Source organism: Notolepis coatsorum (assembly GCF_963971535.1).
Source record: "Notolepis coatsorum genome assembly, chromosome: 17".
Taxonomy (NCBI): domain Eukaryota; kingdom Metazoa; phylum Chordata; class Actinopteri; order Aulopiformes; family Paralepididae; genus Notolepis; species Notolepis coatsorum.
In genome coordinates, this window is record NC_140181.1 from 15,182,755 (window position 1) to 15,208,082 (window position 25,328).

Sequence of the window (25,328 nt, forward strand, 5' to 3'; positions counted from 1 at the left end):
ACTGTACGAGTTCTCCCTCCGTGTATCGACCCCTACCTGTCTGGTTCTCCTGTCCCACGCACGCACGCCCCTGGACTGTACGAGTTCTCCCTCCGTGTATCGACCCTGCCTGAATACTTATGACCATTCTATACTTTAATTAAATATACCCAAGACCTGTCTTGCTCGAAAAGAAGATCATTGATCTCAAGTGGCTACCTGGTAAAAATAAAAGGGGGAAAAAATGCGACGATATAACAATATCATAATCTTTAAGAGCATTTTTATTATCAATGTACGCAAGGCAATTACATTAACTACATTACTCCTAGTTACACATACACACAGAGGTCAGAGTGCCCACAGTGCAGCACCCCCTGCCTGGAGCAGTTTTGGGTTCAGTGCCTATATATATATATATTTTTTTTTACATTTATTTAACCTTTATTTACCCAGGCAAGCAAGTAAGAACAAATTCTTATTTTATTTATTGTGAAAAGTATGCATAATGTTGTGTTTTTGGGGGGGGGGGGGGAACCCTGCATATATCGGTATCGGAAATTAAGAGTTGGACAATATCGGTATATCTGTAAGAAAAGCCAATATCGAACATCCCTAATTTTATTTGGTTGTTTGTTTGATGTGTGTTTTAATTATTTCCTTTACCTCTGTGATGTATGCATCTATTTTATTTCATTTCATTTGAATAAAATAAAAAATGTTGTCTTCTTTCGCTGTTAACCCTTGGAGGGGCCCTTTTGTCCTCTCGCCAGGCCGTCACTGTAAATAGGAATCTGTTCTTAAAAATGACCTGCCTGGTTAAATAAAGGTTGAATAAATTAAACATTTCTCGGCCACTCGGATCCTCCTCTTCCTTCCAACTCGTCACTCCCCCTTCCCTCCCGTCTGACTACCATGGGACCCAGAGCCTTCTCCCGCTGTGTCCCCCCCGCCTCTGGAATTCCCCACCACAAGACAACCTCCCACCTTTGTTTCCCGTCTCAAAACACATCTGTTCATTCTGGCATATTCACTTTAATTTTAAGTTTATTATAACTGCTCCCCTATGTGTAACTTTGTAATATTGTGTTTTTACTGTGCAATTGTATTTGTTTTTAACCCTGTTACGGCGACCTTGGGTGCTTTTTGAAAGGCGCCTTCAAATAATAATAATAATTATTATTATTATTATTATATACGGGGGAGTTTATCGTTCACACGGGAGCTTCAGTGGAGTTCATGTACTGCATACATACTTTTGAGTGGAAAAGCCTCCATTTCACTCCCATTCACTCTGCAGCGACTACACCACCAGGCCTGGGACTAATCTGCGGGAGGAAGGCCTACTGCTACAGAAGAGCGTGCGGCGAGGGGTTAATCACTCTGTTTGTAAACCTCCTCGCTCCGGGCAGCAGGGTGGCACTTTCACAAGCCGTCATCCTTTAATCCTGCGATCCTTAATCTCTAATTTAACTCCAAATGAACCACAGGATGGTTGCTGCGATGGATTGGGGCGTATCGAATGTCCCGCGCAACGCTGCTCTCTATTTAAATAAATCTGTCAACATGTGCACCGCCGATAGTAAACACAGTAGTGCTCCCTTATGGAAAGCCCTATGCTGCTCGGCCTGTGTGTCAGTAGAGACATGGCCTGTGTGTCAGTAGAGACATGGCCTGTGTGTCACTGGAGACATGGCCTGTGTGTCAGTAGAGACATGGCCTGTGTGTCAGTAGAGACATGGCCTGTGTGTCAGTGGAGACATGGCCTGTGTGTCAGTAGAGACATGGCCTGTGTGTCACTGGAGACATGGCCTGTGTGTCAGTAGAGACATGGCCTGTGTGTCATTAGAGACATGGCCTGTGTGTCAGTAGAGACATGGCCTGTGTGTCAGTAGAGACATGGCCTGTGTGTCAGTGGAAACATGGCCTGTGTGTCAGTAGAGACATGGCCTGTGTGTCAGTGGAAACATGGCCTGTGTGTCACTGGAGACATGGCCTGTGTGTCAGTGGAGACATGGCCTGTGTGTCAGTGGAGACATGGCCTGTGTGTCAGTGGAGACATGGCCTGTGTGTCAGTGGAGACATGGCCTGTGTGTCAGTAGAGACATGGCCTGTGTGTCAGTGGAAACATGGCCTGTGTGTCAGTAGAGACATGGCCTGTGTGTCACTGGAGACATGGCCTGTGTGTCACTGGAGACATGGCCTGTGTGTCACTGGAAACATGGCCTGTGTGTCACTGGAGACATGGCCTGTGTGTCACTGGAAACATGGCCTGTGTGTCAGTGGAAACATGGCCTGTGTGTCAGTAGAGACATGGCCTGTGTGTCACTGGAGACATGGCCTGTGTGTCAGTGGAGACATGGCCTGTGTGTCAGTGGAGACATGGCCTGTGTGTCAGTGGAGACATGGCCTGTGTGTCAGTGGAGACATGGCCTGTGTGTCAGTAGAGACATGGCCTGTGTGTCAGTGGAGACATGGCCTGTGTGTCAGTGGAAACATGGGTAAAAGCACAAGGAAGATGTCTTACGGTTGTAAGAGTTCAATAATAATAATAATAATAATTGTCATTGCACAATATGGTGTCTGTGCTAAAGACATTTCTTACCTTGTCGAGCTTCGCTTCGATCTCCACCACCTCCGTCTCCACCTCGTCAATATTTGCCCTGAAAAGCAAACCAGAAAGAAGGGGGACATGAGAAACCGTTGGTGCACAGCAGCAGGGCCGTAGCTGTACGTGTATTCATCCCACAACTTCACGGTACTGACGTCACAGTTTTTTTTGCCTTTCAATCATTTCCCCCCATCCCCCAATTTAGTCGTTATGCCAATTCCCTTCCTGGCCGTTGCGCACATTTCCCCACCGTCGGTCTGGGGATGGTGTAGAACTGTACCACATGCCTCCTCCGATACATGTTGGAGTCGCCAGCCGCTTCTTTTCACCCGACAGCGAGGAGTCTCACTGGGGGAACGTAACGCGTGGGGAGGTTCACGCCATTTCCCCCCAGATCCCCTCCCTGCTGAACAGGCGCCCTGACCAACCAGTAGGAGTCGCTGTTTGCAATGACCAGGACACATACCCCACAGGCGTCCCACCCGCGAACACTGACAATTGTGTTCATAGGGACGACTAACCAAGCCGGAGGTACCGCTGACAGCTGGATTCGATCCCAGAGGCTCTGCGGTGGTAGGCGAGTGCTTGGTCCTCTACGCAAGTCAAGTCAAGTCAAGAGTTTTATTTGTCACGGCATACAAGTATACAGCCGCTCCACTGACTTCACGGTTCTGATGTCACGGTACTGACATCACGGTTCTGACATCATGGTTCTAACTTCACTCACAGTTCTGTCTGTTCAAAATAAATTAAAAGAAATGTTAATTTTTTTTTTTTTTTTAGCTTTTTTCCTGTTGTTACTGAACTTGTACCGAACCGTGACCCCAAAACCGAGGTACGTACCGTACGTACGTACCGACGTATGTATAATAAATAATGTACAATAAATAATGGGTAGCGACTAGTCCTTAATGGACCTCACATTATAACATCCACCCATGCATATAATTTTTGTGACAGTTATTATTTCAGGTATTTCCCTGCAGATGCTTCTGATTTCCCCACATCCTTAGTAAGCACAGGAACACAGTCCATACATCTCCAGAGTGACATGTTGCTTTGTGGAGCCAAACCCAGACATGCTGAAGCGGCGCTGGACGAGGTCTGGGGGCCGGGGGCCGGGGGGGCCGGGGGAGCGTGAGGGGACAGCAGTCCTCAGACAAAACAAACTGACAGAGACGGAACGTGGCAGTCTGTCACACAGACCAGACCCAGAATCCACCGGCCCAGCACGACAATCACCACCATCACCACCAGCTACACCTCCACCACCACCTCCTCCACCACCATCACCACCATCACCACCAGCTACACCACCACCACCACCATCACCACCATCACCAGATTCACCTCCTCCACCTCCACCTCCATCACCAGCTTCACCTCCTCCACCTCCACCATCACCAGCTTCACCTCCTCCACCTCCACCACCACCTCCTCCACCACCACCACCATCACCACCATCAGCTTCACCTCCTCCACCTCCACCACCACCACCATCACCAGCTTCACCTCCTCCACCTCCACCACCACCACCATCACCACCATCACCTCCTCCACCTCCACCACCATCACCACCATCACCTCCTCCACCTCCACCACCACCTCCACCACCATCACCAGCTTCACCTCCTCCACCTCCACCACCACCACCACCATCACCAGCTTCACCTCCTCCACCTCCACCACCACCACCACCATCACCAGCTTCACCTCCTCCACCTCCACCATCACCTCCTCCACCAGCTTCACCTCCTCCACCTCCACCATCACCTCCTCCACCATCACCAGCTTCACCTCCTCCACCTCCACCATCACCTCCTCCACCATCACCAGCTTCACCTCCTCCACCTCCACCACCATCACCACCATCACCTCCTCCACCATCACCAGCTTCATCTCCTCCACCTCCACCACCAGCTTCATCTCCTCCACCTCCACCACCAGCTTCATCTCCTCCACCTCCACCACCAGCTTCACCTCCTCCACCACCATCACCACCACCAGCTTCATCTCCTCCACCACCATCACCACCACCAGCTTCATCTCCTCCACCTCCACCACCATCACCACCACCAGCTTCATCTCCTCCACCTCCACCACCACCACCAGCTTCATCTCCTCCACCTCCACCACCATCACCAGCTTAATCTCCTCCACCTCCACCACCATCACCACCACCAGCTTCATCTCCTCCACCTCCACCACCACCACCAGCTTCATCTCCTCCACCTCCACCACCAGCTTCATCTCCTCCATCACCACCACCAGCTTCATCTCCTCCATCACCACCACCAGCTTCATCTCCTCCATCACCACCACCAGCTTCATCTCCTCCACCTCCACCACCACCACCAGCTTCATCTCCTCCACCTCCTCCACCACCATCACCACCACCAGCTTCATCTCCTCCACCTCCACCACCAGCTTCACCTCCTCCACCACCATCACCATCACCACCATCACCTCCTCCACCTCCACCACCACCTCCTCCACCATCACCACCATCACCTCCTCCACCTCCACCACCTCCACCATCACCAGCTTCACCTCCTCCACCTCCACCACCAGCTTCACCTCCTCCACCACCACCACCACCACCAGCAGCTTCACCTCCTCCACCTCCACCATCACCACCAGCTACACCTCCTCCACCACCACCACCACCACCAGCAGCTTCACCTCCTCCACCTCCACCATCACCACCAGCTACACCTCCTCCACCACCACCACCACCATCACCACCAGCTACACCTCCTCCACCACCATCACCACCATCACCAGCTTCACCTCCTCCACCTCCACCTCCTCCACCACCACCACCACCATCACCAGCTTCACCTCCTCCACCTCCTCCACCACCGGGGCGACAGTGGCTCGGGAGGTAGAGCAGTCGTCTGGCAATCCAGAGGTTCCCGGTTCGATTCTCGTGTGTGAATGTGTGAGTGAATGGGTAAAATGTGAGGAACAAATTGTAAAGCGCTTTAGATAAAAGCTGTTATATAAAAAAGCAGCCATTTACCATTTACCACCACCTCCTCCACCTCAACCACCTCACCCAACAGCATCTGGAGCCCAGGACCCCTGGGATGAGGGAGATTTACACTAAGCAGCTCACTGCTGGCTGGCTGACGTCTCTTCTAAAAACACCCCTCCTTTGGGGCCCAGATGTGGGGGGCGGTTTCTGTCTGGGCTCATCTGACGGTTCAGTCATTAGCTTCCCCACAGATACAGCTGTCGTTTCACTGAGACTTTTTTATCAGTTACACTTACACAAGGATCCATTAAGGCATAAAAAAAAATATTGTTTGTTTCCTGTTGGTTGTCAGTTAAGGCATGGGTAGGTAGGGAATTTATTTTATTTAATTTTTTTATTTTATTCTTTCCCACGGCGACTATGGATAGGGAATTTCTTTATTTAATTAAAATGTTCACAACAACATGGATGCATGTACTCTGCCAGCATGTTTAATATGCATAATACTAAAGGTTTGACTAAGATTTCTATGAAACTTTATTAAAAAAAATAAATAAATAGGGATTTCTTTTTAATTTTTTTTTTTTTTTTTTTAACTCATAAAATATATTGGGTCGCACCTAAATCGGCAGGGTCGGTCGGCAACCGGAAACAAACAATATTTTTTGTTATGCCTAACTGGCAGGAAACGAGCAGGACGCTACAGACTGTCATCCAGTGAGCCACACACTACAGACTGTCATCCAGTGAGCCGCCACGCTACAGACTGTCATCCAGTGAGCCACACGCTACAGACTGTCATCCAGTGAGCCACACACTACAGACTGTCATCCAGTGAGCCACACACTACAGACTGTCATCCAGTGAGCCACACGCTACAGACTGTCATCCAGTGAGCCACACGCTACAGACTGTCATCCAGTGAGCCACACGCTACAGACTGTCATCCAGTGAGCCACACACTACAGACTGTCATCCAGTGAGCCACACGCTACAGACTGTCATCCAGTGAGCCACACGCTACAGACTGAAGTGGTCTGGCGTATAATGTGACTGACATTCTACATAGTCTGGATGTATGAGAGACAGAGACAGAGAGAGAGAGAGAGAGAGAGAGAGAGAGAGAGAGAGAGAGAGAGAGAGAGAGAGAGAGAGAGAGAGAGAGAGAGAGAGGAGAGAGAGACAGAGAGACAGAGAGACAGAGAGACAGAGAGACAGAGAGACAGAGAGACGATAGATGATAGATGATAGATGATAGATGATAGATGATAGATGATAGATGATAGATTATAGTGGATAGATGGATAGATGGATAGATGGATAGATGGATAGAATTGCACATAGTATCACAGAGTAATTCAAACAGATGCTCCGATGTTCCATCAGCCAAGTAGATTATGTTCGTTTATTACATTCTCTAACGTTTGACTTTGATCTTTTTATATTTGCATCTGTTCTTTTATCTTTCTCCCAGGATGACAATAATAAAGTTATTCTCATGTAGGATATGGAAAGGTGTCCTGGAGACACTAACCCCTGACTGCTCCCATCTATCTATCTATAGTCTCTCTCTCTCTCTACTATTCATCCTTCCATGTCTCCTTCATGTTGCCCTGTGGGACCACATACCGTGGATGCGCTGCACTGGAGTGTAGACACACACACACACACACACACACACACACACACACACACACACACACGACTCTCAGCAGTCACTGTGGAATGGAGTTTTCTCTACATAGTAGAGAGCTCTCTGTCTGTCTCTTTCTCTCAAACGTACACACACAGAGCATTTATATTTGTCTTCTGCTCTCTCTCTCAGTCTCACACACTTCAGAGGTTTTCCAGAGGAAGAGACGACCTCGCAGCAGCTCAGTGTCATGCTGTACTACTGGCAGTGGCCATAAGATATTCTCTCTCTCTCTCTCTCTCTGCCATCCCTCTTCCCGTCTCCTTTGCTCATCTCACTCCCTGCTGTTTTTCTCTCTCTCTCTCTCTCTCTCTCTCTCTCTCTCTCTCTCTCTGTCATCCCCCGCTCTCATCCTTCTTCCAGGCTCCTTCCTTTAGCTTGCTTTTTGTATCTCTCGTCCATTCCTCATCTCTTTCTCTACCATCCCTCCCTAATTTTCTCTCACTCCTCCCTCACTCTCTCTCTCCCCCTCCCTCCCCCTATCTCCGCTTTCTCCCTCCCTCCCTCCCTCTATCTCCATGCTCTCTCCCTCCCTCCCTCTATCTCCTCTCTCTCCTCCCTTGGCCTTGGGTGGATTAGCCTGCTTGGTTGGGTTGCAATGCGCTCTGGGGAGGAGGGCTGACACGTGCTCTCCTCTCCCCTCCTTTCCTCTCCTCTCCTCTTCCTCTCTCCTCTCCCTCTTACTTTTCCCCTTCCCCTCCCCCCTCCTCTCCCTCTCCTCTTCCTCTCATCCTCTTCTCTCCCCCCTCTCCCTTTCCTCTCCTCTCCCTCTCCTCCCCTCCTCTTCCTCTCCTTTTCCTCTCCGCCTCTTCCTCTCCTACCCTCCTCTTCCTCTCCCCTCTTCCTCTCCTCTCCCTCCCCTCCTCTCCCTCCCCGCATCTCCTCTCCTCCCCTCTTCTCCTCCTCCTCTCCCATTCTCGTCATCTCCTCTCCCTCCCCTCCTCCCCTCTTCCTCTCCTCCTCTCCCTCATCTTCCTCTCCTCTCCTCTCCCTCTCCTCCCCTCCTGTCCCTCTCCCTCTCCTCCCCTCTTCCTCTCCTGCCCTCCTCTTCCTCTCCTCCCCTCTCCCTCTCCTCTCTCCCTCTCCTCTCTCTCCCTCCCCTCCTCTTCCTCTCCTCTCTCCTCCCCTCCTCTTCCTCCTCTTCTTCCCCCTCTCCCTCCCCTCCTCTTCCTCTCCTCTCCTCCTCTTCCTCTCCCCTCCTCTTCCTCCCTCTCTCCTCCCCTCCTCTTCCTCCCCTCCTCTTCCTCTCCTCCGCCACAGCAGCAGTGCCTCCTCTCAGTTGAAGCAGGAGGTGAAACACACCAGGGAGGAGCGGCTCAGTCTCACACCAGATGGAAACACGACACACATTAACCTAAAGATAATCAATACCATATTCCACATATGGGTAAATATGTTATTGTAACCTGGCCTGATCTGCTCACCACGCCCAGGCCTCGCGGCAGGGCGTAATGTTTTCATAGCTGATGTCATCTTCTCACACAGGCCCTTTTTTAATGTAGTGTGATGATGATGACCCAACGCAGAGCAGCTGAGAGAGCCTCCCGCCTCTGGCAGACTGGTTCTGAGGAGGCTGGTTCTGCAGGCTGGTTCTAACTAGGGATGCACCAATCCGATATTGGTATCGGTATCGGCCGCCGATATCAGTAAAATATCTGGATCGGGTATCACACAAAAAAAATGATTTTATTTTTTTTAAATAATAAATAAATTAAGAAATAACCATTCAGTACATTTATATCTATGTGTTAATTTGTTACATTTAGTTTCACTAAGTTAGGAAAGTAATGTTTTAAGTCAAGCCTGATGTTGCCTCGCACAAAATAATGATCCCAGTCTCTTCCACACAGTGAGGCATACATTTTATTAATTGAATGAATGAAGTTTATTTTCTGTCTTTGTTTACAACAAACCAACAAACCAAAAACACACTTGTGATCCTTTACAATTCTTAAAAACTAAATATATTTGAATATATAAAAAAAGAAAAACGTGGATTAAATTTTTTACTTGGACAATGGGTATCAGATCGGTATCGGTATTGGGACTGAAAAAGTTGGGATTGGTGCATCCCTAGTTCTAACAGGCTGGTTCTGACTGGCTGGTTTTGACAGGCTGGTTCTGACTGGCTGGTTCTGACTGGCTGGTTCTGACTGGCTGGTTCTGACAGGCTGGTTCTGAGGAGGCTGGTTCTGAGGAGGCTGGTCCTGCCAGGCTGGTTCTGAGGAGGCTGGTTCTGACAGGCTGTTTCTGACAGGCTGGTTCTGAGGAGGCTGGTTCTGGTTCTGACAGGCTGGTTCTGACAGACTGGTTCTGACAGGCTGGTTCTGAGGAGGCTGGTTCTGGTTCTGACAGGCTGGTTCTGACAGGCTGGTTCTGACAGGCTGGTTCTGACTGGCTGGTTCTGAGGAGGCTGGTTCTGAGGAGGCTGGTTCTGACAGGCTGGTTCTGAGGAGGCTGGTTCTGAGGAGGCTGGTTCTGACTGGCTGGTTCTGACAGGCTGGTTCTGAGGAGGCTGGTTCTGAGGAGGCTGGTTCTGACAGGCTGGTTCTGGTTCTGACAGGCTGGTTCTGACAGGCTGGTTCTGGTTCCGACAGGCTGGTTCTGGTTCTGACAGGCTGGTTCTGACAGGCTGGTTCTGACAGGCTTGTTCTGACAGGCTGGTTCTGGTTCTGATAGGCTGGTTCTGACTGGCTGGTTCTGGCTGGTTCTGGTTCTGACTGGCTGGTTCTGGTTCTGACAGGGCCTGCTCCTGTGTGCCCACCGTGTGTCCTCAGGCTGCACAGCACAGCGGCGTCATTCTGACCCATTTAAAACAGCAACACAGAGCTGCTTCTTCAAAAGCACGGGCAAGAATTTATCTGATGATCAGCGAATGTACCAGGATATAAATAGATATTATATAAATGTACTATTGCACTGGGTTAGGATTAGAGTTAGGACTAGAGTTAGGACTAGAGTTAGGACTAGAGTTAAGACTAGAGTTAGGACTAGAGTTAGGACTAGAGGTGGAACTAGAGTTAAGACTAGAGTTAGAACTAGAGGTGGAACTAGAGTTAGGACTAGAGTTAATACTAGAGTTAATACTAGAGTTAGGACTAGAGTTAGGACTAGAGGTGGAACTAGAGTTAAGACTAGAGTTAGAACTAGAGGTGGAACTAGAGTTAATACTAGAGTTAGGACTAGAGTTAGGACTAGAGGTGGAACTAGAGTTAGGACTAGAGTTAATACTAGAGTTAGGACTAGAGTTAGGACTAGAGGTGGAACTAGAGTTAGGACTAGAGTTAATACTAGAGTTAAGACTAGAGTTAGAACTAGAGTTGAGACTAGAGTTAGGACTAGAGTTAAGACTAGAGTTAGGACTAGAGTTACGACTAGAGTTAGGACTAGAGTTACGACTAGAGTTAAGAGTAGAGTTGGGACTAGTTAGGACTAGAGTTAAGAGTATAGTTGGGACTAAAGTTACGACTAGAGTTAGGACTAGAGTTAGGACTAGAGTTACGACTAGAGTTAAGAGTAGAGTTGGGACTAGTTAGGACTAGAGTTAGGACTAGAGTTAGGACTAGAGTTAGGACTAGAGTTACGACTAGAGTTAAGAGTAGAGTTGGGACTAATTAGGACTAGAGTTAAGAGTATAGTTGGGACTAAAGTTAGGACTAGAGTTAGGACTAGAGGTGGGACTAGAGTTAAGAATATAGTTGGGACTAGAGTTAAGAATAGATTTAAGACTAGAGTTAATACTAGAGTTAATACTAGAGTTAGGACTAGAGTTAATACTAGAGTTAATACTAGAGTTAGGACTAGAGTTAAGACTAGTTAATACTAGAGTTAATACTAGAGTTAGGACTATAGTTGGGACTAGAGTTAAGACTATAGTTAAGACTAGAGTTAGGACTAGAGTTAGGCCTAGAGTTAGGACTAGAGTTAAGACTAGAGTTAAGACTAGAGTTAAGACTAGAGTTACGACTAGAGTTAAGACTATAGTTGGGACTAGAGTTACGACTAGAGTTAAGACTATCATTAGGACTAGAGTTAAGACTATCATTAGGACTAGAGTTAAGACTAGAGTTAATACTAGAGTTACGACTAGAGTTACGACTAGAGTTGGGACTAGAGTTACGACTAGAGTTAAGACTATCATTAGGACTAGAGTTAAGACTAGAGTTAGTACTAGAGTTAGGACTAGAGGTGGGACTAGAGTTAGGACTAGAGTTAGGACTAGAGTTAGGACTAGAGTTAGGACTAGAGGTGGGACTAGTAAAGACTAGAGTTAAGACTATCCTCTCCTCTTCCTCTCCTCTCTCTCCTCCCCTCCGCTCCTCTTCCCCTCCTCTCCTCTCATCTTCCCCTCCTCTCCTCTCCTCTTCCCCTCATCTCCTCTTCCTCTCCTCTCCCCCTCTCCTCTTCCCCTCCTCTTCCTCTCCTCTTCCTCTCCTCTTCCCCTCCTCTCCTCTTCCCCTCCTCTCCTCCCCTCCTCTCCTCTCCCCCTCCTCTTCCCCTCCTCTCCCCCTCCTCTCCTCTTCCCCTCCTCCCATCTTCCTCTCCTCTTCCTCTCCCCCTCCTCTCCTCTTCCTCTCCTCTCCTCTTCCTCTCCTCTTCCTCTCCTCTCCTCCCCTCCTATCCTCTCTGGTTGACTCAGCTGGTCTGTGGTGCAGCACTAAGCACAGTCCAGCAGTGGAAGGACTACAGTGAGACGACAGGATGAGACGACGTGTCGTTTGGCAAATCTATTGGTGGCCTGTTGGATAATGTGGTGGTTGGCCGCCACAAATAAACCCATGTAGGGGAGAAAAAACACAACAGAGAAGCCAAGCCTGGTCCAAGCCCCTCCAGATGTAGCCTAGCCTGGTCCAAGCCCCTCTAGCTGTAGCATAGCCTGGTCCAAGCCTGGTCCAAGCCCCTCCAGCTGTAGCCTAGCCTGGTCCAAGCCCCTCCAGCTGTAGCCTAGCCTGGTCCAAGCCCCTCCAGCTGTAGCATAGCCTGGTCCAAGCCTGGTCCAAGCCCCTCCAGCTGTAGCATAGCCTGGTCCAAGCCCCTCCAGCTGTAGCATAGCCTGGTCCAAGCCCCTCCAGCTGTAGCATAGCCTGGTCCAAGCCCCTCCAGCTGTAGCCTAGCCTGGTCCAAGCCCCTCCAGCTGTTAACACTCCAGATGTGTCTCCCTAGTGTACGGGGTCTGGCTAGCGGGACAGCTGCTCCCCCCCCCCCCCCGCCCCTCCTGGGCCCTGACCCCCCCCCCACATTGCCTCATCTCATTGCACATGCCTCTCGTAATGGATGCACTCAGCGGCCCCCAGGCCCGTAGCCATGGCAACTCTCCCTAAGTGGGCCGCAGCCGCACCCCCCCCCCCCCCCCCCCCCACCCAACATGCTTGGGAGCTGACCCCTACTGACCCCTACTCACGCCACACACAGTAAAGTAGCCAGCTAGATAATAATGACTCGTAAACAACATGCGATGGCCACCCTGCCATATGGAGGAATCAATGGAACCGTCGCCATTAAAAACTCAATGGAATGTAGGGGTTTGTTCACGAGCAGCACAAAACTAGTAGCACTAAACACACTCACGGTTGTTCACTAGTAGCACTAAACTATACGCTCACGGTTGTTCACTAGTAGCACTAAACACACTCACGGTTGTTCACTAGCAGCACTAAACACACTCACGTTGTTCACTAGTAGCACTAAACACACTCACGTTGTTCACTAGCAGCACTAAACACGCTCACGGTTGTTCACTAGCAGCACTAAACACACTCACGGTTGTTCACTAGCAGCACTAAACACACTCACGTTGTTCACTAGTAGCACTAAACACACTCAGGGTTGTTCACTAGTAGCACTAAACACACTCACGGTTGTTCACTAGCAGCACTAAACACACTCACGTTGTTCACTAGTAGCACTAAACACACTCACGTTGTTCACTAGTAGCACTAAACACACTCACGGTTGTTCACTAGTAGCACTAAACACACTCACGGTTGTTCACTAGCAGCACTAAACACACTCACGTTGTTCACTAGTAGCACTAAACACACTCACGGTTGTTCACTAGTAGCACTAAACACGCTCACGGTTGTTCACTAGCAGCACTAAACACACTCACGGTTGTTCACTAGCAGCACTAAACACACTCACGGTTGTTCACTAGTAGCACTAAACACGCTCACAGTTGTTCACTAGTAGCACTAAACACACTCACGGTTGTTCACTAGCAGCACTAAACACACTCATGGTTGTTCACCAGCAGCACTAAACACACTCACGTTGTTCACTAGTAGCACTAAACACGCTCATGGTTGTTCACTAGTAGCACTAAACACACTCACGGTTGTTCACTAGCAGCACTAAACACACTCAGGGTTGTTCACTAGTAGCACTAAACACACTCACGGTTGTTCACTAGCAGCACTAAACACACTCACGGTTGTTCACTAGTAGCACTAAACACGCTCACGGTTGTTCACTAGTAGCACTAAACACGCTCACGGTTGTTCACTAGTAGCACTAAACACACTCACGTTGTTCACTAGTAGCACTAAACACGCTCATGGTTGTTCACTAGCAGCACTAAACACGCTCACGGTTGTTCACTAGTAGCACTAAACACACTCACGGTTGTTCACTAGTAGCACTAAACACACTCACGGTTGTTCACTAGTAGCACTAAACACACTCACGGTTGTTCACTAGTAGCACTAAACACACTCACGGTTGTTCACTAGTAGCACTAAACACACTCACGGTTGTTCACTAGTAGCACTAAACACGCTCAGGGTTGTTCACTAGTAGCACTAAACACGCTCACGTTGTTCACTAGCAGCACTAAACACACTCACGGTTGTTCACTAGTAGCACTAAACACACTCACGGTTGTTCACTAGTAGCACTAAACACGCTCAGGGTTGTTCACTAGTAGCACTAAACACACTCACGGTTGTTCACTAGTAGCACTAAACACGCTCAGGGTTGTTCACTAGTAGCACTAAACACGCTCAGGGTTGTTCACTAGTAGCACTAAACACGCTCACGGTTGTTCACTAGTAGCACTAAACACACTCACGGTTGTTCACTAGTAGCACTAAACACACTCACGGTTGTTCACTAGCAGCACTAAACACACTCAGGTTGTTCACTAGTAGCACTAAACACACTCACGGTTGTTCACTAGCAGCACTAAACACACTCACGGTTGTTCACTAGTAGCACTAAACACACTCACGGTTGTTCACTAGTAGCACTAAACTATACGCTCACGGTTGTTCACTAGTAGCACTAAACACACTCACGGTTGTTCACTAGCAGCACTAAACACACTCACGGTTGTTCACTAGTAGCACTAAACTATACGCTCACGGTTGTTCACTAGTAGCACTAAACACACTCAGGGTTGTTCACTAGCAGCACTAAACACGCTCACGGTTGTTCACTAGTAGCACTAAACACGCTCACGGTTGTTCACTAGCAGCACTAAACACACTCACGTTGTTCACTAGCAGCACTAAACACACTCACGGTTGTTCACTAGCAGCACTAAACACACTCAGGTTGTTCACTAGTAGCACTAAACACGCTCACGGTTGTTCACTAGCAGCACTAAACACACTCACGTTGTTCACTAGCAGCACTAAACACACTCACGGTTGTTCACTAGCAGCACTAAACACGCTCACGGTTGTTCACTAGTAGCACTAAACACGCTCATGGTTGTTCACTAGTAGCACTAAACACGCTCATGGTTGTTCACTAGTAGCACTAAACACGCTCATGGTTGTTCACTAGCAGCACTAAACACACTCACGGTTGTTCACTAGCAGCACTAAACACACTCACGGTTGTTCACTAGTAGCACTAAACACACTCACGGTTGTTCACTAGTAGCACTAAACACACTCAGGGTTGTTCACTAGTAGCACTAAACACACTCACGGTTGTTCACTAGCAGCACTAAACACACTCACGGTTGTTCACTAGTAGCACTAAACACACTCACGGTTGTTCACTAGTAGCACTAAACACACTCACGGTTGTTCACTAGCAGCACTAAACACACTCACGGTTGTTCACTAGTAGCACTAAACACACTCACGGTTGTTCACTAGCAGCACTAAACACACTCACGTTGTTCACTAGTAGCACTAAACACACTCACGGTTGTTCACTAGTAGCACTAAACACGCTCACGGTTGTTCACTAGTAGCACTAAACACGCTCACGTTGTTCACTAGCAGCACTAAACACACTCACGGTTGTTCACTAGCAGCACTAAACACACTCACGGTTGTTCACTAGTAGCACTAAACACACTCACGGTTGTTCACTAGCAGCACTAAACACACTCACGGTTGTTCACTAGCAGCACTAAACACACTCACGGTTGTTCACTAGTAGCACTAAACACGCTCACGGTTGTTCACTAGTAGCACTAAACACACTCACGGTTGTTCACTAGTAGCACTAAACACACTCACGGTTGTTCACTAGCAGCACTAAACACACTCACGGTTGTTCACTAGCAGCACTAAACACACTCACGGTTGTTCACTAGTAGCACTAAACACGCTCACGGTTGTTCACTAGTAGCACTAAACACACTCACGGTTGTTCACTAGTAGCACTAAACACACTCACGGTTGTTCACTAGCAGCACTAAACACGCTCACGGTTGTTCACTAGCAGCACTAAACACGCTCACATTGTTCACTAGCAGCACTAAACACACTCACGTTGTTCACTAGTAGCACTAAACACACTCACGGTTGTTCACTAGTAGCACTAAACACGCTCAGGGTTGTTCACTAGTAGCACTAAACACACTCACGTTGTTCACTAGCAGCACTAAACACGCTCACGTTGTTCACTAGCAGCACTAAACACACTCACGTTGTTCACTAGTAGCACTAAACACACTCACGGTTGTTCACTAGTAGCACTAAACACGCTCAGGGTTGTTCACTAGTAGCACTAAACACGCTCAGGGTTGTTCACTAGTAGCACTAAACACACTCACGTTGTTCACTAGCAGCACTAAACACGCTCATGGTTGTTCACTAGCAGCACTAAACACACTCACGGTTGTTCACTAGCAGCACTAAACACACTCACGTTGTTCACTAGCAGCACTAAACACGCTCAGGGTTGTTCACTAGTAGCACTAAACACACTCACGTTGTTCACTAGTAGCACTAAACACACTCACGGTTGTTCACTAGCAGCACTAAACACGCTCAGGGTTGTTCACTAGCAGCACTAAACACACTCACGGTCACTAAACACATTTGGACAGTTGGACATTTGGCACCCACTCATCATAATTTACTTAATTGTGAGAAAGATGAAGAACCCCGCCAGCAGCAGGAAGCAGCACCAGAACAGGTTGGGTCAGAGACTGAACCTACATGTAGCAGCTAGTTGGGAGGATTCATCTCAGACATCATGGACCACTTCAGTGTGAAAACACAATAAACGTGCGGATTGTGCCGAGTCAGCTGCGGTGGTGGTGGTGGTGGTGGTGGTGGTTTCTGGCCTGGTTGCCGTGCCGACGGGGCGTCCGGAAAGGAAAAGCTGAGACGCCGAGTTTTTACGACACCAGAATCACTCGCCCAGAGGAACGCAAAAAACACACCTAGGTTTCTGTTTCTGCTCCCGAGAAACCCTTGGATTCACATGGTGCCTGATCGTCTTCAGATAGTACAGCTGCTGCTTCACTGACTCTTAACCACCCAAACCTGCTCGGACTGCAACGTATGACGTATATTATTATGGCAGTTAGGGTGACGTATATCATGCCAGTTAGGGTACAGATCCTCACCTGCACCTTGTGTCTACTGTTTATTTTATATGACTTTTTTTTATATTCAGATTTTTTTCTTCAGATTGCTTTTATTGTCCTTCAATATGACATCATTCTGTATCACTTTTACAGCAAAAAAAATTGTGAAATTTGCTTTGTATTGGTTCCTCGACCGTAGCGGCATCCAATATAATATAAAATAAACAAAAATAAAATAGCATAGAATAAAATAAAACAAGATGACTGTGTATATACAATTCTAACAAAGTGTGCAGTGTGTGCAGATAACAGGATGTGCAGGTTCTGTTTGATATCAGTCTGCGGTCAATCAATCTGCTCCTTCTCTCACACTGCTCTATATCCCTGATCTCAGCTCAACAACATCCAACAAGAAGGACTTATTAGTCAATAGTGAGAATGAGATGGTGGGGGGGTGGGAGGGGGGACGGCAGGGTAATGGTGGTGGAGGGGTGGGGTCACGATGGGGTGGCCCTGTCTGTCTGAAGGCCCCTTTTGTGTGTCATCGCCACTTCCTGTCTGGGGAGGATGACAGCGTTTTGTTGAGGTGTATTGATTGCTTTAGTGCCCTAATTGAGGCAGGCCTGCACGGCTGAATGGACGCCTGGAGGAGGGGGTTGGGATCCCGGGGCCTCTGGTCCCTTCGGCTCCGCTGAGCAGCAGCCTCGCTCGGGCTTATTCTGAGCAGCAGCAGGTCTCCTAACGCCCAGGACGCTCCCAGCTCTCCTCCTGTTCCTCCTCCTCCTCCTCCTCCTCCTCTCCCCCGACCACTACACAGAGCCAGGCAGGTGCTCTGGGCGACGCTACGCGACAAGCACTTAAAAAACCCAGCCCAGCCTATTTCCAGAACAGAAAGTAGTCGTTCCCCAATTCATTCCCCTTTCTTTCCCAGCAACAAACGGAGCAACGGAGAGACCGGCCCGCGCGCTTCAGTCGCCTCATCTGTCTGCATCGAAACAAAATAATAAAGCTTTGCGCAATCGTTCGTCGGTTAATGTCGTTCTTTTTCCCCAGCATTCCAGTAGTGAGAGTACAGAGTAGTCATATCACTACCCAGTCATCTGTGGTAACAGGATCACAAGGAGCTTGACTGGGGTGCAAGAGCAGGTCAGATGTCTCGTCGTGAAACACCTTCCCAAGACGCCTTCCAGAACGGACCAGGGCCATTGTTGCTGCTCTACCCCGGGCTATTGTTTCCACTTGAAAGTAGGGATGTCCCGATCCGATCACGTGATTTTCCGAAGATCGGGATCGGCAAAAAAAATATATAAAAAAAATCTGGATTTCTTTTTTTTTAACCTTTTTTTTCAACAAACGTGACCACGTTCACGTCTTAAACTCATACTGAGGCCTTAGTTTTGGTTTTAAATTGCATATCATCATTCATTTATTTATTGTCACACAGAGCAGAAGAATTTTGCCAAAACAAACCAACTCCAGCTGCAGAACTCTCAGACCCAAACGCATTTCCTTTGATTTAATTATACATCAAATGATTTATGTCAAGGATTGCAATGCCTCGCTTGAATGAAGTAAACTTTTCACCTGGATAACGTCAACATTCAATGTGAGAAATTGGGATAAAAAAAAAATATATATATATATATATATATATTTTTTTTTGATCGGATCAGGAAAGATCGGTATCGGTAGATACTCAAAATCACATGATCGGGATCGGATCGGGAGCAAAAAAAATTGATCGGGACATCCCTACTTGAAAGCCTAGATGTGCTCCTTCGTACGTAAAACAGGCCTGCTTTCTCAGGACTCTACTACTATAAACAGTGTTCACATTACTACACAGTAGTGTTGCTGCGGTGTTGACCTCAGACATACTTCAACACACGCACAGACACGCGCGCGCACACACACGCGCACAAACACGCGCACACACGTCTGAACCGATGGCTTCACAGACCTGACACATCTGCTGCTGCTGCGTCGATAATTACTCATTTATGCTTCAATTACGAGACGGCGGGAGTCAGAGCGCTGAGCAGGTCGGGCTGCGTGCGCTCCACGCCGGCGCGGCCGTCGAGGGGTTAAAATAATAACATGTTGTACCGTGAGTTCAAATCCAATCAACTATTTATGTGTATATAATATATATGGATGGATGGCTAGGGCTGTCGGAATGAATCTCAATATTCTAATTGGATTAAAAGAACCTGTGAATGTCAATGCCTAAAACATGCATTATTATTACTACTCATGTCTATTTTATGTCCATGTATGTATTCTACTGCCGTGAAGCACTTTGGGCTGCAATTCTTATATGAAAGGTGCTGCTATGCAAATAGAGTTTATTATTATTATTATTATTATTATTATTATTATTATTATTATTATTATTATTATTATTATTATTATTATTATTATTACTGGGTCTTGTCCCTTTGTCTTGATTTTCTGAATCTGAAATACAAGCCAACACATGGTAAGCGAGCACAGCCCCGTGCCTAGTAACTGCTTCCTGTTGGTGCTACCTGTCATTTAAAACACAAAATGTTATTCTAATTCGCCTCATTTGGGTTTGTTCCTACTCGAACGGTATTCTCAGGGAGGGAGGATCGCCGGCCCCAATAGAGGCACAGAGCTACCCGGCCAGGTTCTCGACAGGCAGTTTCCCCCCCCCCCCCCACCCCCCCAGTTATGTCCTACTGTGCCAAATCCCTGCGTATAGCCAACAGCTGAGTGTGGCAACTATTCACCAAACCCTGTTGCCTTGGCAATAGGCATCTGCACTCGCAGACGGCCGGCCACCCCTCTCGGCCCACCCAGTCATTCAGAGATTCCCTCCCTGGACCACCAAGGCTCCTGCTGTAGAGTTTCTACTCACTGAGTGAGGCCTTGTGGGGCTGATCCCAGGCCCGTCTGTCAGACTGCTGACTGGTACAGAGTAGTGTTGTTGTCACAATACTGGAATTTCGAACTTCGATACGATACCTTGAAAAGTATCGATATTCGGGGGCTCCAGTAGCTCACCGCATATCTCGACGCTATTTCTGCGTCGGGGAAAACCGTGCTGCGTCACGGATCTGGTGGACTCCGAGTTCGATTCCCGGACCCGCCGTCATTTGCCAGAATGTCTTCCCCTGATCTATATCCCGTTTCACCCTGTATCTGTCGGTCATGCTTGACCAGAAAAGCGATAAACGCTAAAAAAGAAAAGTTTAAAAAAAAAGAAAAGTATCGATATTCAATACCATTTTCGATACCACAGGGGGAAAAAGGTTTAATCTTAAAATGTAAAAATTTTGCTTTTTTTGCTGGTTGATTCTCCTCAGCTTCTCTCTGGTACTATAAGAGAAGATAAATATAACACTTTTAAAACCCTTTGTTTATCTTTAGATCACACATTTAAAAATAACTAAATGATATAATCTTAAAAATTAAGTAAACACTGTAATCTGTGTTGCATGTACCTGACAAACTGAACTGTTTGTATTACAGTCATATTCCAACTTATAACTGAATGCACATGTGTGTGTGTGTGGACTACTGTACTATTACAGGTATTGAAATAAACAATGCAACTTCCTTATACAAATTTTTTTATGAATAATTAAATATCGATATTGCGGGAAATTAGTATTGAAAGCGTTTTAAATATTCACAATCGATATGTATAGACAAATCGATATTTTTGACAACACTGGTACAGAGTTCAGGACCCGGGTTACGACCCCTAGTGCTCCCAGGCTTCCAAGAGCACAAGGGAACAGGGACCTGCTGCAGCTGAATACTGACATGTCACTGACTCACCGGTACAATTAGATTAGATTCAAATGTATGGTCATCGTGCAGCTGCAGCCCACAAGTACAGTACAACGAGAAGAAGTGTGGCTCAAATGTAACCGCAAAGTGCAACAGTAATATACAATGTACAGGAGATTAAACTGGGTGCTACCGCTGAGTACTACAGTGGGTAATAGTGCTAATCAGATACAGAGTTGTAGTATTAATATGTACAGTGATACAGGTATAAAGACACTATGGTAGTAAGTCATACTGGCCAGCAGCGTAACTAGTAAGAGTAGGTAAGGGATATAGATATACTACAGGTATGTAAACAGGATTATATGCAGTTATGTACAGACAGAGTAGACAGATGTGGACATAGCTCCAGGATATAGAGCCGTCAGGCTGCAAATGATGCCGCCCCCCCCCCCCCCCTGAGGCTTCTGACTCTCTGCTACCTGACCCAGCTCATCCGAAAACTGGGCCCTGAACTTATAGGGATGTATGTCCTCTCCAAGGACCAGAGGACTCCTTTTGACTCCTGACGAGGACAGAGTTATGGTAAATGGTAGGGGTGGGGGAATCGATACGTAGTAGTATCGCGATACTTTGCGTGGCGATACTGTATCGATACAGGGACGCCAAGTATCGATATTTAATTATTCATAAAAAAAGAAAATCGTATTATAATTTTTTTTTTGTATAAGGAAGTTGCATTGTTCATTTCAATACCTGTAATAGTACAGTAGTCCACACACACACACATGTGCATTCAGTTAAGTTGGAATATGACTGTAATACGAACAGTTCAGTTTGTCAGGTACATGCAACACAGATTACAGTGTTTACATCGGTCTGCTTGAGAAAATACCATGTTCTGCAATAAAAATGATTGAAGTGCGATGAACAGACTGAACTTTATTGTATTAGATAAAACATGTTGACAAAGTTTTACTTTGCAGTTGAAAAAAGGTAATAAATAAAATTTGATAAAAAAAATAAATAAAAAAAAAATCCGCAATACTCAGCGTATCGCGATATATTTACTAGTATCGCGATACTATCGTATCGTGACGCAGTGTGTCTAAGGGTCCTTGAGCAAGTCACATAGCCCCTGACTGCTCCCGGTGAGCAGGTCGGCACCTCGCATGGTCGCCTCGGCCATTGGTGTGTGAAGGGTTAGGACCAGGGTTAGGGCCAGAGTTAGGACCAGGGTTAGGACCAGGGTTAGGACCAGGGTTAGGACCAGAGTTAGGGCCAGGGTTAGGACCAGGGTTAGGACCAGGGTTAGGACCAGGGTTAGGACCAGAGTTAGGGCCAGGGTTAGGACCAGGGTTAGGACCAGGGCCAGGGTTAGGGGGCCAGACATGTGTGCCTGTTCCTCCTGGTCAGCCTGTGTGAACTACAGTGCTGTTGCTCAGTGCAGCTGCCTGTGGAGCGTTCCTCTAACACTGGCCGCCTGACGCCAGCGAGCAGTCAGACCACCAATCATGTGTGAGTGTGTGTGTGTGTGTGTGTGTGTGTGTGTGTGTGTGTGTGTGAGAGAGAATGTGTTAAACCACACATGCTGGGGTGTGATTTCAGAGGCTTATTTGCATGCAGAGGACAAGCTGAGCTCACTTTGACAAGAGAGATGTAAAACACACACATCATCCAACTATTACCAGCGGTGGCCTGGCTGAAGCCGAGGACCCCAGGGCCATGGTTAGACTAGTGTATTTGTGGCGTTTTTTTTATACGTTTTTGAATACGTTTCATGTCCCTATTACACAGAAATGCGTTTTTTGGCGTTTTTTTGTGGATACGGCTGAGGCTACGTTTAGACGAGCGTTTTGTGAACAGAAACCGCAAAAGTCATCTTGCGGTTTCACTTTTAATTTTACGTTTAGACGAGCGTTTTGGGGTGGAATTCTCCGTGCAGACGACGCTGTAACGACGGAGCCCCGCTGTCACACGATTGGCGCATATGTCACATGACGTGCTGTGAAGACCCGCCCTACTCTGCCTCTGATTCGCAGACTGTGGATGGGGAATGTGATTGGACCAAAGCAGAGTCACTCACAGACAGTGGGTCCACTCACACCGCGGGACAGATTCTTGTGTATTTAACCCTTTCACTGCCACACGACAGCCGGTTGTGTGATAGTAAAGGGTTAACCTTCTGTCGTGTGGCAGTGAAAGGGTTAAAAGTACTGCCAATGTAGCCTTCAGGTGATCTCCGTTGATAATAGTCAGACATACTTGCTTTGTTTACGTCTCGGCTACTGGCGCATACCTGCTACCTGTGACGTAAGCAGTACGCGCGACCAGAGCCGTGACAACCCTTTCGTCATCGTTTTAACAGATTTATACGGTTTTACAGTTTAGACGAGAGCGCAAAGCTTTTGCGTTTCTAGGAATTCCACCCTGGAAGGTAGTCTCACTTTTTTGCGGTTTCACCCCGTAAAAACGCCGTTTCCGTATAAACGAAAGGCACATCCGAAAAAATATTTTTGCGGATTCACCTGCTAGTGTTTCCGTCTAAACGGGGCCTGAAACGCAAAATTGTGTTTGCGTTTTGGAGAAACGCTAAAAAACGCGCAGACAACAGCGTGTAGTCTGCATGAGCCGTTGTTGCGAAAACGCCCATGCGCAGTAGATACCATCTGCGTGCCCTTCCGGTGACAGAGAGCTGTCCCAAACCAAATAGCTGCAGCTACTATGTGTTGTCAAGTTATTGTTATAAGGACCCCAGTCCAAGCTACAACAGTCTGCATTCCCTTAACAATTGTTTGTATTGAGCCGTATTGTATTGTACCCATATGCAATATGTTAAAGAACGTTTACATCCATTCATTCTGCTAGCATTACCGATTGGCACTGCCACTGGATAACACGAGTGTTAGCTATCAAACCCTGTTAGCTCAAAGCTCCTCTTTCAACTTAACAAGCATTAAACAAAATGGCCCAGTCATCTATTCACCTTTGTTTAATACACACAGCGTTGTCTCTAATGTTATCTAACCACTGATAGCTCCCGATATCATCAGTTTGGTGCTGGCTAAGTAGCGTGAGCTAACGTTAGCTTCTAGCCACAATGCTATACTGTTATAATGGCAAATTCCATTGACGTTAGCATGCAGCTAACAATGCTACCGATCGTTTTTTAGACTAAACTATCCGCTCTTGGTGGTCACTTGTGTTGATGTTAGTTTTGTTTCATCAACAAATGACAGGCAGAACACAGTGAATGTATCCGTTTTGTTTATTGCACTTTTATTAGGCTTTGCTGAAAAAGAATTGCTGCATTGAGTAAATAGGCAAGATGGTGGCGCGGCATAGGCGCCTGCCTTATTGACATTTTCTTTGCTGGAGCTTCCAGGAAGTGTATTGGCACATTCAAGTTCTGATTGGTTGAAATTGCCTTCATGTTTGCCACCTACTGCCACCTACTGCTTTGGCAGTGTACTACATCAGTGTGCTCGGGTGACAAAAACGAAAAAAAAACGAAAGTGTGACTCGAGGCGCACGACGTCGCGGCGAAACGCATATGACAATGATACGAAAATGAAACGAAAGGTGTAACCGCAAGAGAGAGGGGAGAGAGAGAGAGAGAGAGAGAGAGAGAGAGAGAGAGAGAGAGAGAGAGAGAGAGAGAGAGAGAGAGAGAGAGAGAGAGAGAGAGAGAGAGAGAGAGAGAGAGAAAGAAACGGAGAAAGAAACAGAGAAAGAGAGAGAGAGGGGGGGGGGGAGAGAGACAGAGACAGAGAGAGAACGAGAGCACAAGAGTGAGAGAGAGAGAGCGAGAGAGAGAGAAACAGAGAAAGAGAGAGACAGAGAGACAGAGAGAAAGAGAGAGAGAACGAGATCACAAGAGTGAGAGAGAGAGAGAGAGAGAGAGAGCGAGAGCGAGAGAGAGAGAAACAGAGAAAGAGAGAGACAGAGAGAGAGAGAGAGAGAAGGGGGGGGGGGGGTGGTAAGGAGTGTGAGAAGTGACTTGCTTTAGGCTTACAGTGCAGATTCCCCTCCTGACTGCACACTGACTTCAACACTCTCCTCGTCTCTGTTACTGGAGGAGACATGACGCCTCAGATGACCTGTCTGTCATCCCTGCCACGTCCCCGTCCCCCCCCGCTCGCACCCTCCTGCCACGCTTGTACCCCACTGCCCACGCCCCGTAACCCCCCGTCTGCCACACCTCGTACCCCCCCCCCCCCCTCCCCTGCCATGCCCCGTACCCCCGCCTGGGAATAGTCTGTTCCCTATAACGTCTGATGGGTGTGTGTGTGACTGTGTGTGTGTGTGTGTGTGTGTGTGTGTGTGTGATGCTACAGACCAGCAGCGGCCCATGAATCATGTGGGAACGAAGTACACCGCCTTTTCCTGTGAGGTTCCACCGCCCTCCATTTCTGCCAGGACAGTGAATCAGTTTAAGCCGCCCCCCTCTTTTTTGAAACATAACAAAAGTTCCCGCCGTTATGGAGAAGCCTCCATTACTCTGCTCTCCCAGCCTTGGAGCCTTGGACAACAC

At 47.7% G+C, this 25,328-nt stretch overlaps 1 protein-coding gene across 1 annotated transcript in view; it reads right to left on the reverse strand.

Moving 5' to 3' along the window:
* The window catches only part of acap3a (ArfGAP with coiled-coil, ankyrin repeat and PH domains 3a), a 150,255-nt gene that overhangs the window by 69,923 nt on the left and 55,004 nt on the right, over nt 1–25,328 (reverse strand). The window contains exon 2 of the mRNA XM_084333348.1: nt 2,585–2,642. Coding sequence (XP_084189474.1) covers nt 2,585–2,642 — 58 coding nt within the window. The remainder of the gene's footprint in view (nt 1–2,584; nt 2,643–25,328) is intronic.